Source organism: Meriones unguiculatus, chromosome 3 (genome assembly GCF_030254825.1).
Source record: "Meriones unguiculatus strain TT.TT164.6M chromosome 3, Bangor_MerUng_6.1, whole genome shotgun sequence".
Classification (NCBI taxonomy): Eukaryota; Metazoa; Chordata; class Mammalia; order Rodentia; family Muridae; genus Meriones; species Meriones unguiculatus.
The window spans coordinates 174596618-174609419 of NC_083351.1; the positions used below are offsets into that span (position 1 = coordinate 174596618).

Below are 12802 nucleotides of genomic sequence, written 5' to 3' on the forward strand. Positions count from 1 at the left end.
GAGTGAAAGTAAGTGTCCGGGCATTGACACATCCTTTCTACACGTGCTAATAGAACGGATAGTTTAATAACCTAGCTTTGACCCTGTTTGCGATGAGGAATGAGGAACTATTTCACCCTTGAAGTCATTAACAACACTGAAAGTGTGTCCTTAAATGCTCTCAGGACCGTGACTTTGTTGGGGAAGTAAGCTCACACTTGTGAGGCTACCGTCCACCTTCAGCAAATCATTTTAAAAACTTGAACAATGAATTCCCCACCAATCTTTACATTTGCTCACCAGAGAGAACACACACATACATATGTCTTTTCTGAGAAACTGTCTTACCTTTTAGTTCATGATTGTACTAGGAACTTATCATTGTTTTTCTCTAAGGCAAAATGAAAAAGATAATCTTTGTGTGGGGGTGAGCTAGCTTTCTGTTACTTTAGTGAAGTACCTGAAATAGACCACTTCTGTAAAAGAGAGTTGTTGGTATTTTTCCTTGTGGTTTCACAGGGCTCGGGGTAGTAAAGCAGTGGGGTACAGGGAGCACATGCTTAGTGAGCAATAAACAAGAGATGGGTAGAGACAACAGCACCTCATTCACAGGCATCTGCCAAGGCCAAACCGCTTCCTGCTAGGCTCCACCCTAGGAAGATTTTAGCCCCTCCCAATGGTGCCGCAGGCTAACAACCAAGCCCTCGGCCTTTGGACTGAATTTAAAATAGGAAACAACTGTGACTGATTTGGGAACTTTCCATTCAATGAGAAGGTAAAATTTGTCTTAGGTTTAAGTTTTAGAAAGGGTGTATTTATAACAGCAGCAATCCCTTTTGCCACCAAGAAAGTCCCCAAGTTCTTGATTGCATATTTACGTATGTTGCTCTACCTTATAGGTTGTACAAGAGGTAGCCATCCATATGAAGTATTTCATTTGGGAAAATCCATTTCCTTTTGAGAAGGAAATAAATAAAGAAGTGAAATAAACAAGTGCAGCTCATAGATCTCAGAGAAACGTACAAAGACTTTCTGTTGCACATAATCAAATACAATGGAATGATGTGACCTAATTAGCTCCGGTAAAATCACCAAACCTTGAAGGCTAGCACTTTCGGCAAGCGTTACTGCCAACTGGGGTTACCATCCAGAAGTCATGCCCTCAATATGTGTGCAGATTTGCCAGCAAAAAAGCAAACTCTGCATAGGTCCGAGCAAAAAGGATAGAGCATGTGTGGTATCACAAGTGCCACACACAATGGTGTAAGGTGCACACAGATAAACAGATACATGCATCCATGCGTTACGTATGAATGGAAGGTCATTACGAAACTCTCCCATGATAATCAAAACTCAATTTGTTTTTCGACTGAGTTTTAATTGCTAATTGAAACTCAATTGTTTTTAAATTTCACCTCTTGAAATAATTTTTGTTTCTAAATTGATTACATTAAACATTAGGTCCCATCAAAGAGATGACAGCAAACATTAAACTTCACCTATGTGATTCAAAAGATTTAAATTATGGATTTATTCATTCATGCCATAAAATATCCGCTAAGTTGTATTTGGAGCACTTTAATTGCAATGGATGGCAGGTGGCCGTTAGCTGATTGGCCACGTATACTAAGGAAGCATCCCAGTGTTTAAGAGGGGATCTGTTATCTTTCAGTAGTCAGCCCTATCCTTTCTCCCATGGATATGACCCTAGACCCATAGTGGCTGCCTGGACCCCTCTGTGTATGTTTCTAACGCATACACACCTAAACTGAGGTTCAGTCTACAAACTTGATATAGTGCAAGATTAGCAGAGACAGTTTATTACGACATGCTGTAGTAAATTCTTTAAATGTCATGATTTATTAATTTCTTGGGTTTCCATGTGATATGTTTAGGCGCCAGCAAATATCTGAAACCTCAGAAAATATGAACCCCGTATAGTACATTCTTAATCTATATAATTACTTCATCTCATTTTTGGTAAAGAAATGTGTGTTTCCATCAAGACTCATGTCAAAGGCTGCGCTTTAGCATTTTTTTTCCTTTGCTACTACATCAGGGAATCAAGATCTCTATCAATGGACAGAACTCAGGCACGGGATTTCACAGCTGTGATTGGCAGTCCAAATGAGAGTCGAGGCCACACGCACGGCGCCCTTAGCAGAGGTAACACAGCAAATGGAGTGTGGGGAATAACGGCCTCTCCCTCTGCTTCTGGGCAGAGAGGCTCTGCAATGCTGTGGCTCCTTCTCATCACCTCCAGTGCTGTCTCTGTCTGGGCCCAGAGTGACACGGCAGGAAACTGCTATCTGACTTACTAAGCACCCTTTAGGCAAAGACAATAATTAAAATGTTCTGGTTTCAAAAATGCTCATATTTTTTTTTTGGCTCAGGGGGTGGCATAAATAGATCAGAATGCAGCACAGATCTTTAGTCCTGTGTCATGCCAGTTGAGGCATTATTTTATTTTACCATTTAGTTATTTCTGGCACTCATACGTGATGTAATCAGGCGTGTGAATGCTGAAGGGTGCTATTTTACATTCGTGTGCATTATATAATTTAAATGTACATTCTATGTATAGTGATATCAATGGAAGATAATGCTTAAAAATAATCCTTGTTACTGTTAAATGATTGTTCAAATATTTATTAGCTGTGCTGTCTCCTTGGTAAAAGGCAGTCAATTGAAATGCAGAAAATACTGAGTTTCTGGTTTTGTACAGTCTAGTGTTTTCATACACTTTTTACTTTATTCTCACAAAAAAAATCAACTCTTCTTGTTTATTTAAATGTATGTTGGTATTAGGAAACCTATTTGCTGCGACTTAGCACATGTTAATCCAGTTGTATGAGTTGGAAAAGACAGATTGCATTACTCAGCAGGTTGACTTCAAATTTCTCTCTACTCACGGGACTTCCCAGCCAGGGCAATAGGCTAAGAAGGTCCTGCAGAACGCAGGACTCAAAGGCCTGCGCTTAGCTTCCGAAGCTGTGTGTGAATTGCTTTGGGCATCGGTGGGTAGAGGCGGGTGGTACCTTCTGTAAGCTGAACCCTTCAGGGCATTCTTAGAAGTAGTCCTGTCCACTCCCGAGCCAGGAACCAACCAAATACAACACTTGAGTGTGAATTATTGATCCAGAGGCTACAAGGTTAGAAGGTTTAGTGAGAACTAAGTACTGATGGCTACTGCACACCCTCTGGAATTTGCTGAAACACTATCCCCCTTTTTCAATTATTCTTTCATGAGCATTTTGAATTATATCCCAAGACTGAAGCACTTCAGCAAGTAACACCGGTGCTCGGAGAAGCATTCTTCCTTCTAACAGATTCTCGGGGTCTGCTTCCGGGGCAGATGTGATCCCCCTTTCTCCACACACCTCCAAATTGCATTCCAGAGAAACTGAGGTAGGCTATAGGATGTCTCAGGAAATGAACTGTGTCCTTTAGAATTCAGCTCTTCAAATCCGGTATTAGACACTGTAAGGATCGCCAGAGATCGGGTGGGGATTTAAGAGAGTCACAGCCCCCTCTGCACTGGGGGCTTTTGAAAGCCCCTGCTCACGTTTGGTATGGTTTCGCTTTTGTCGTAGGCCAGACACGCAACCTCTCCCCTTCCCCCTCCCGTGGTGTGCACTCCTTAACTCGTGACCTTGAGAAGTGAGTTGCCCTTGGAGGACAGAGGCATGGAGAAGGGGCTGTGGGGCATCTCCTTCCCTAGAGTCCACCGGAAGTGAGGACAGTGCTCTGACGAAACTCCAAGCACTCTGGGACTGCCATGCCCTCATCCCCTCCATCCCCTTTGTCTCTCACGTTTCTCCCTGTTCAGCAGCTCTGTGAATGGGTTGGATTATGAGTTACTGCAGGCCTGCGGGTTGTTGCTAGGACAGAAAACCCCAGGCATTGTTTAGGGAATGGCATTTGTTCTCTAGTCCTCTCCTGGAAGCTTAAGAGCCTTTCCAGCAGCAGCAGTCCCCACCCCGGGCCCTCCAGAAGCTAAGATAAATATCTCCAGTTCGTTCAGCGGGATGCCATGCTGCCCGCATGAGGCCCGGCCCTCGATTCTGGGATTCCCTCGCAGGCTGACCATGAGGAACCATCACTCACCCGCTGACCGGTCCACTGAGCGTGCTCATGTTTTTGCAGGAGGTGAACGAGATCGGATGACAGCGAATCATGAGAGCTATCTCCTCATGGCGAGCACCCAGAATGATATGGAAGACTGGGTGAAGTCCATCCGCCGAGTCATATGGGGGCCTTTTGGAGGAGGTAAGCAGACTGTTGTCATAGAAAAGCAGAATGTAGGTGGAGCAACTCATCCCTTTCCTCCAGCTGTTAGTGCTGTGGGGGCCTATGTACAGATGGGCAAATGTTAACTTAAATAGTGAATTATTCAGCCCTCCTTGAGGCGTACTCCCCATCACAGATCATTAATAGCATAAACTGCTGTGACTATGTTGCATTCTAAAATGGAAAGATGTTTGGTTTTATTTTGTTTTTGTTTTTTTTCATTTTTGACCAACAGTAAGGGATTATAGTGTTTGAAAATGCCAAAATGAATCTTATTACCTATGTGCTAATTTCTAAATAAATAAATATAAGTCAACAGTTACATCCTATGAAACTAACAAAAATGATTTAATAAATACTTCATATACTACAAAAGTTCAGCTGAGAATCCTTGAATTTAAAACAAGATATAAAGCAATATATTCGAAAGGGATTCCCCTAGAAACCTCCAGAAGCGCAGTGACATCAAAAGCAATGCCACAACTTTTGATGAGAACTGATGTGGTTTAGAATTAATAGGTGTAACGAATTAGATATTGTTTTAATACAATCCAAGCAAAACATTGTTGAAGATGCAGAAAGTAAGCTAAAATATGTTAAGAATATAATAAAATGAAAAGAGGAAGACATTAAAGGTGCAAATTTTCTTCTTCAAGAGAAAATGGAGTAACATAAACAGAAGTTTTATTTTTTAAAATATTCAATTAATGGAACCTACAAAAAGAGTTATAAAAGTATTTATTTAGTACCAAATACATTTCCAATGAGGTATGATATTAATTAAAAATGAATTATGTTAATGTTACTATACTTAAAAATCAGTTGCATTAACACAAATATACATTTAGGAAGTCAAATATAATTCCCTTGTTTATTTAACATTGTCTTTTATAGGCTGTCAGCAAGTTGAATTCACAAAAAATAAACCTTCTCTATTAATGTATCAGATATTTCCTAGGTTGACTGACCTCTTCATATTTTAGAATAATTCAAAAATAGTTTATAATGTGAAGTTAGTTAAATTATAATAAATATTGATCTTTGGAGACATCTCAGTAGTAGATTCTGTGTGTTTAACATTGCACAAGGTCCTGGGTTTGAGCCCCAGAACCAAAATAAAGGAAGAGACGAGAGCCTACATAGTAAAGGTTTATTGGAACCATGTTGGTACCTTACCAAGCAGATTGCTAATATGCCTCTAAAATGTCTGCTCTTTGTCAGTGTGTTCTCAGGTGTGTGGTGAACATCCACTCCAGCTTGCCTGGTAACCCTCTGATTTTCAACTGATAGCCCCGGCTGATGGTTGAGTCATGGTACCAGCTTTCACTCCTAGTATCTTAGCTTGTATGATGGAATATTCGCCCACCCTGTCCATAAACTTAAAATGATGTGGGACTATGTGAAATATCCGCAGATGGAGACTCTGCCCTCGCACAGGATTCCCTGAGGCACACACGAGAAATACATAACTGGTTCCAGTTTGCTCGGACTTCCTGGACTGGAGATTAGTGGGCTCCCTGAAAATGTGGCTTCATAAAGTTCTTTGTTTCCTTTCTTATGTAATAAGATTGCTGAGGCTCCTCAGTGGAGGCTTAGGGAGGTGTCCCTTAAAGTGATTACATCAAATGTATGCTTACTCCTTCTCTTTCCTTCTCTTCCATCTGTCTTCTCAAGAAAACTGGACAAAACCAGTGGCCACAGGTAGTTCTGCCAGCCCAGAACTGTCAGAAAGGACCCCAATGGAAGCAGTAACTGTCCATGTGTCTCCGAATCTATGAGCCTGAAAGGGGTACTTCAGTTGTTCACTGCCTCACATAACCTGTGCACGTTAGGGGTTGGGTATGTACACACGTGTGTGTCTGTGCACACCAAGCATGCAAATGTGAAGGTCTTTTATCACCCCCAATGTTACTTTTTGAGGCAGGGTCTCTCACTGACCTGGAGCTCACCATTTCAGCAAACCTGGCTGGCCTGTGATGTTACAGGTGTGTACAGCCACATGTGCCTTTTACACACATGTGCCTTTTACACGCATGCGCCTTTTACACGGGCTCTCGGGATCTGAATTCAGGTCCTCATTCCTCTACAGCAATCCCTGCTTCCCTATATAAACCTTGGGGAAGCGTGTAGACATTTTCAGGGTGAGTGTACAGCATTGGCTGGGGCTGAGGTGCTGGGAATACTTCATTTGCATGGAGAGGAATTCCAAGTGCTAGCTGGACTTGTCCTTATAAGGAAATAGGAAGTTTTTTCAATTAAATTTTTATTATTTTTTATATTAATTAAAATGTATTTACTTTGTTTCCCAGCTGTAGCCCCCTCCCTCATTCCCTCCCAATCTCACCTTTTCTCCCTCCCTCATCTCCTTTCTGTCCCTCTCTTAGTCCACTGATGGGGGAGGTCCTCCTCACCTTCCATCTGATCCTAGCTTATCAGGTCTCTTCAGGACTGGCTACAATGTCCTCCTCTGTGGCCTAGCAAGGCTGTTCCTCCCTGGCCGGGGGTCAAAGAACCAGCCATTGAGTTCATGTCAGAGACAGTCCCTGTTCCAATAACTAGGGAACCCACTTGGATACTGAGCTGCAAAAAAGAGGACCCAGGGTAAAATGATCAATCTTCACTTAGAAAGATAAATGGGATGGACATTGGAAATAGGAGAAAACAAGTAATAGGACAGGACCCTACCACAGAGGGCCTCTGAAAGACCCTACCTAGCAGTGTATCAAAGTAGATGCTAAGACTCATAACCAAACCTTGGGCAGAGTGCAGGAAATCATATGAAAGAAGGTGGAGTTAATATGACCTGGAGAGGACAGGAGCTCCACAAGGACCAAATATATCTGGGCCGAGGGGTCTTTACTGAGACTGTTTCTCCAACCAAGAACCATGAATAGATATAACCTAGAACCCCTGCCCAGATTTCCAATGTATGCCCATTGGAAATAGGAAGCTTTAACCTGAAAGCTGGCCAGCAGGCTACATGACTACCTCATGGAGGGCAGAGGTGGCTACATGCACCAGGGAATGTAGGCCCAGAAGAGACAGAGAGCAATTCTTTCTCCTGCTGGTCTCAAGATGAGACTTTCAGGGTTTGGACACATCTTGACCTCACTCTTGCTCTAGGCTGGTTCCCTCAGTCCCATGGCTCACCTGCTCCACAGTGTAGCAAACCAAACAGAATGTAGTCTTCGGGTCAGATTACAGTTGTCACCTTTAACCCTGCATTTCAAATGCTCACAGTAACGCTATGATCATGGACTGAAGTTTGAAGAAATGTCCTAAATTTGAGTGTTAACAATACACTTACATGACTGGAAGATGTTATTTATTTGATGTTTTGAAATGCCACTTAACGGTGCATTAAAAAAAATAAGGTCTTCATTATTTAGGTTACCTCTAAATCCACTTCTTAGTTGTACTCAGCATTCTGTGGATAATTGACATGGCCAGAGTACACGTCATTTCCTCTTCAGCCTGATGGTACATTAATATGCCTGGAACCTCTACTGTGGTAATGACAAGCTCGTGCCGAATGATAATAGATATTGAACAAAATATTAACATATGATCATTATAGTTAAATAGCTTTACCAGACTTTTAAAAATGGACACCAAGAGATTTTATATAGATGTGTGTGGTGTGTGTGTGTGTGTGTGTGTGTGTGTGTGTGTGGTGGCCAGCCACTTGCACCAAGATGCTTCGGTAGCTACCACATTCCACAGTGGGGTCCACACAATCGAATCACCTCACGCCATAGCCATCTTTATTTAGGGATTCCTTATGGCTTGACAACACTGACTGACAATCAAGTCCTTGCGGGGCTGTGCAGCAGTACAATGGCTTGTTACTCACCACGAGAGAGGAAGGAAAGGCGCGTTCACACTGCAGCTTGAATGAGTGTTGGCGACACAATGCTGAATGAAAGAAGCCGGTCCCATGCCCATTGGTTGCATGACTCTGTGCATGGGAGAAGATAGAGTAGGACATTGGTGAGGCAGAGACAGATGTCCCGAGCTAGGGTGGAGGGTGGGGAGTGCCTGGTAGCTAACAGGTTTGTAGCGCCTTTTTGAGAAGATGAACGTGTTCTGGGATTGACGGTGGAGACAGCTGCATGTGTAGCGTGTCCCAGCCGCCTCCTGGCTTGTGTACTTTAAAAGTGTCTCAGTGGCCTGGATTGGCGTAATTCCCGCACAAGAGGACACATCTTCCTTCCTGTATTCACTGTGGACCCCGGAGCATATTAACCCCAAAGAGATACTTCCTCCCATCTTGCTTCCTTTCCATCACCCAGACATTCTGTAGTCATTGATCCGGGGCTATGCCAGCTGCCTTCTCTGCTTGCCACCTTTGGATGCATTTTAAATATAAGCATCACCGATCTGGCACCTTCCAGTGGTTACAAAATTCGTGTTTTTTGTACACGTAATCCTTTCAGGGCTTAGGTTTCATTTGCATGTACAGTGTTGTTTTATCTGGTGTTACCATGATGGACAGTGAGTCAGATGTGGTGAATGCCCGAGAAGCCTGTCTAGCACCTCACTGTCCTACACTTAGGACGGAGTCGGAAAGAGAGAAAACGTAGGCATCTTATCACACGAAGCCAGTTCTTTTACAACAGCTATTCAGACCAAGCGCTCATCTGGGGATGCGAACTCCAGCACAGACTCTAGAACGCCTAAACTGGGCTGTCTGTTAAAATCTGCCATGACCGGTTCCTTCCCTGTTAATATCGGGAAGCAAATAGTGTCTGCCTGGAAGTTAACTGGAAGAGAGAGAGTGTGGGTGTGTGGGTGTGTCTGTGTGTGCCTCTGTGCATGTGCTGGGGAGGTGGGCTGAATGTATGTGTATGTATGTGTGTCTGAACATGTGAGTCTGTGTCTGTGTGTGCCTTTGTATGCATCTATATGTGCCTGTGTATGTGAGAGTATATGCTTGTGAGGGTAGGGGCTATATGTGTGTGTGTGTGTGTGTGTGTGTGTGGTGTGTGTATGTGTGTGGGGGTGTGTGGGTGTCAGTAATAATTAAAGAGGAAGCATCAACAATTTGAGAGGGAGTGGGAGTGGAACGGGAAAGTTGAGGTGAGGAGGAGTGGAAATGATATGAACAAAGCCTCGTGTACAAAATTCCCAAAACAAAATTTAATAAAAACAGACTAGAAAGTTGGGTTGTTAAAGTGTTCAACCTTGGAAATGGTTAGTGTTAGTTGCTTCCTTCTTGTTTGTTTTTTATTTTTAAGTCTGTGGGGTAGCTGTTTTAAATCTAGATGGTGTGTACAGGTTTTCGGCGAATAGGGGCACCATATAGCTATGAGGCTGTAGCTACAAGGTGTTATAACTGTGCAACCTGGGCACTGGGGATCGAACTCTTGTCCTCTGTAGGAATAGCATGCACTCCTACCCACAGAGCCAGCTCTTCAGCCCTTGCTCGGTCCGTAAAGTGAATTTTGTTCCAGCTGATTTTGAGGCAGTGTTCATGGAGTGGCCAGTGAGACACTGAAGTTAGCACCTAATCTGCTTGATGGTTTTTAGTCCCCTGAAGTGTGCGAGTGCACACACCCCTTTAACCCTTGGCCGTGACGCAGAGGGCAGGACAGCGTTGGGCAGCCATGCTGTTGCAGAGGGCACCATCTTCCTACAACTCAGAGTTTGGGAAGCTCCTGCTTTAGGGCTCGGGAGGAATTAGAGGCTGTGGGGTCAGCTGGGGTTAAAGCAGCAGCATTCCAGATCTGCTTAGGGAGCAGCCAGGTGGATGAATGATTAACCCAATCAGTAAATTATTCAGTGAACAGGATGGGAGGGTTTGGAGGATGGTGGGGGGAAGCTGGCAGGAGCCGCTGTTCAGACTGAACCAGAGAAGTGGCTACATTGCATGAGCTGATTTGTTTTGCAGTTGTACCTGTAGACTCGTTGCTGCCCAAATTCAGTTTTAGACACACGAAAGCATGTAGATATGTAATGGTTTGTGACTTAAGGGTATGCCTTTTACGTTTGCATCCACAGATACATTTAACCACACAAGATGTGGAGGGGAAAACATGTGAATCTTTGTGGGAAGAAAGTAAATGTGAGAATGAGCGCGCGCGCGCACACACACACACACACACACACACACACACACACACACACACGGGATGGGGATGGGGTTTGGTACTGTTTTCTGGAGGGGCTGAGGCAGGCAGCGGACAAGGTGCTGAGTCAGGCAGGAGTTGTGAGGTCAGAAGCCCGGAAAGGGGCTTCCCGGGGCAGCAAGGCATCTTTCCTCCCTCCCTCCGTCTTGATGCCACTGCACCTGCTTCTCTTGGACCCGCAGTCGCTGGAGGCGGTGGCAGCAGCCACAGCTGTGACCAGGCAGCAGCAGCAGCCCTGCCAGCTCCCGCCCAGCTCTCATTGAGAAAAGGGAACGGAGCAGGAGGGGGAGGAGAGCTCCCTGCAAAGCCGCCTCGGAGCAGCCAAGGAGACTCCGGGAATGGGCACAGGACTCTTTTGACGTGGCGGCTCCGCGGGAGCTGGAAGACAGAAGGGGAAAGGGAGAAGCCTGCGGAGAGCATCAAAGGCTGAGGGGAGCCATAAAAGGAGCTGGGGAGTCCTTTGCGAGGAATTATCTGGCGTGCGCTGGAATGCGTTCTGGAGAAGGTGCCAAGGCTTTCTTCCCCTTTCTCCCAGATGAAAGGAGCCAGCCAGGACTGTCCTGAAGTACTCCCGAGGGGCCTCTTTGTCATTGTTCCTCCTTCCCTGCGCAGGGCTCTTTGCTGACCTTTCTAGAGGACTTTCTGTCCAGCTGAGAAGACACTTCCTAATAAACGAAACAGTTCCTGCCCGTGGAGGTAGTCGCGGCTTGCTTGCTGCAGTTCTTCTCCTGTGACATTTTGGAATGTCTGCAGAAACTTAAAAACAAAACAACAACAACAACAACAAACAAACAGCAGCAACAACAACAACAAAAATTCCTCAAAACTCCCTGAAATAGGCAAAAGAAAAAAAGGAGGGGGGTATTTTGTTTTGTTTCTTACCAAAGAGGAGTAAATGAGAGGTTATCTGAACTCGGGACTTGGGTGATCAGAACCCCGGGAGTTCTAGGAATCACCACTCCAGACCCGGCACATAAACAAACATGAGGAGCAGCTGTGTGGGCCGCCACACAGAGGCAGGTTTTAAGGAAGCCTGAGCCGGTGTCACAGCTTGGGGCCTGTATGATGCCTGAAGACCGAAATTCGGGGGGACGCCCCTCCGGTGCCTTAGCCTCAACTCCTTTCATCCCCAAAACTACATACAGAAGAATCAAACGGTGCTTTAGTTTCCGGAAAGGTCGGTAGATGCTATCCTAATGTTCTTCTAATGACTGTGTGATGAATGCCGCTCCATTGGCGGGAGGTTTCTGGTGGCTTAGGCTCAGACAGAATGGAGGTTTTGGAAATGGGTTTAACACTGTGCTTGTCTGCATTGATTTTTCAAGGCTCCTATTGATCTGTGTATTGCTGTCTCTGAGGGTAGGTGGGGCTTAGGAGCAGTGGTCCTCTGAGGATTGCCTAGACTGACAGGGAACTGAGCAAGTTTGAAAGGAGGGGCCAGAGTTCTCTCAGTCCCTTCCCACACCGAGATCCAGTATCCTTGCTCTGACCCTGACACAGGTACTTGCAACTGCTTTTCTGAGCCCCATCCCTGTGGTTTTCCAAATGGAGCCTTGGGCAGCCTCTCTACCCTACCTGGGAAATTTTGACAATCAGATTCTCTGTGGTAGCGCCGGAGCCTCTCCACACTGGCTAGACATAGGATTCACCTTGACTTTCCATGTATATTATTGGGAAAGGACAAACAGGAGGTGGGGGATACAATGACGTATAGTCAACAATACAACAATACAAACGAAGGCATGTCTAAATTGAATTGTTTTCAGGGAGGTAAAGGGTATGGCATTGGCGAATTAAATGTTTTTGGAAAAGGGTAATGTGTTAACTTTTTAATCCCCTTTGCCTTAGAGTGACAGTGATATAGCAGCGGAGCTGCTCAAATAGAAAGTGAGTAATTATGAACCTACTGTGACTGAGTGAGCCAGCGGCTGAGCTGAATGGCATGGAGGGCTGTTAACTTGCTCCCCATATGGTGGGAGCAGTGCAGAGCTATGGCCATGGTCCCATGGTCCCGTGTTCACTCATGCTCTGGCTTTACCTGTGAAGAAATGAGATGGGAAATACACGATGTGAGCTCCCACATCTTATAGATCTGTGAGCATTCCGTGGCAACTGCCAGATGACATCACTGATAGAGAAATTAACAGAGACAGAAACTGAGAAAGGCTCAGAGACCCCTCTTTAAAGGGCATGTCCCTCTCCTTAGAGCTCCCCGGCCTTTTGGAAGCCACTTGAGATATTCGAGGTACATTTTCCACCATTCCTATCTCCAGTGCTGGAAATAGACAGCAGATGTGTGGGAGCGCCAGCAAGCCTGCTGTGTGCCTTTGCTTTCCCCTCTTTTTCCTTAAATACAAAGGGAAAGGCAGCCCTGAAAATGTCCCCCTACAGGATGGCACAGGCAG

The 12802-nt window shown here is 44.9% G+C and overlaps 1 protein-coding gene across 7 annotated transcripts in view; it reads left to right on the plus strand.

Moving 5' to 3' along the window:
* Positions 1-12802, plus strand: part of Arhgap24 (Rho GTPase activating protein 24) — a 633576-nt gene that overhangs the window by 568101 nt on the left and 52673 nt on the right. For 6 of the 7 annotated variants that reach the window (XM_060381036.1, XM_060381037.1, XM_060381035.1 and 3 more), the window contains one exon: positions 4126-4248. In XM_060381036.1, coding sequence (XP_060237019.1) covers positions 4126-4248 — 123 coding nt within the window. Of the gene's footprint in view, positions 1-4125; positions 4249-10422; positions 11575-12802 lie in introns of those variants that run through there. The other variant, XM_060381038.1, reaches the window with a different exon arrangement.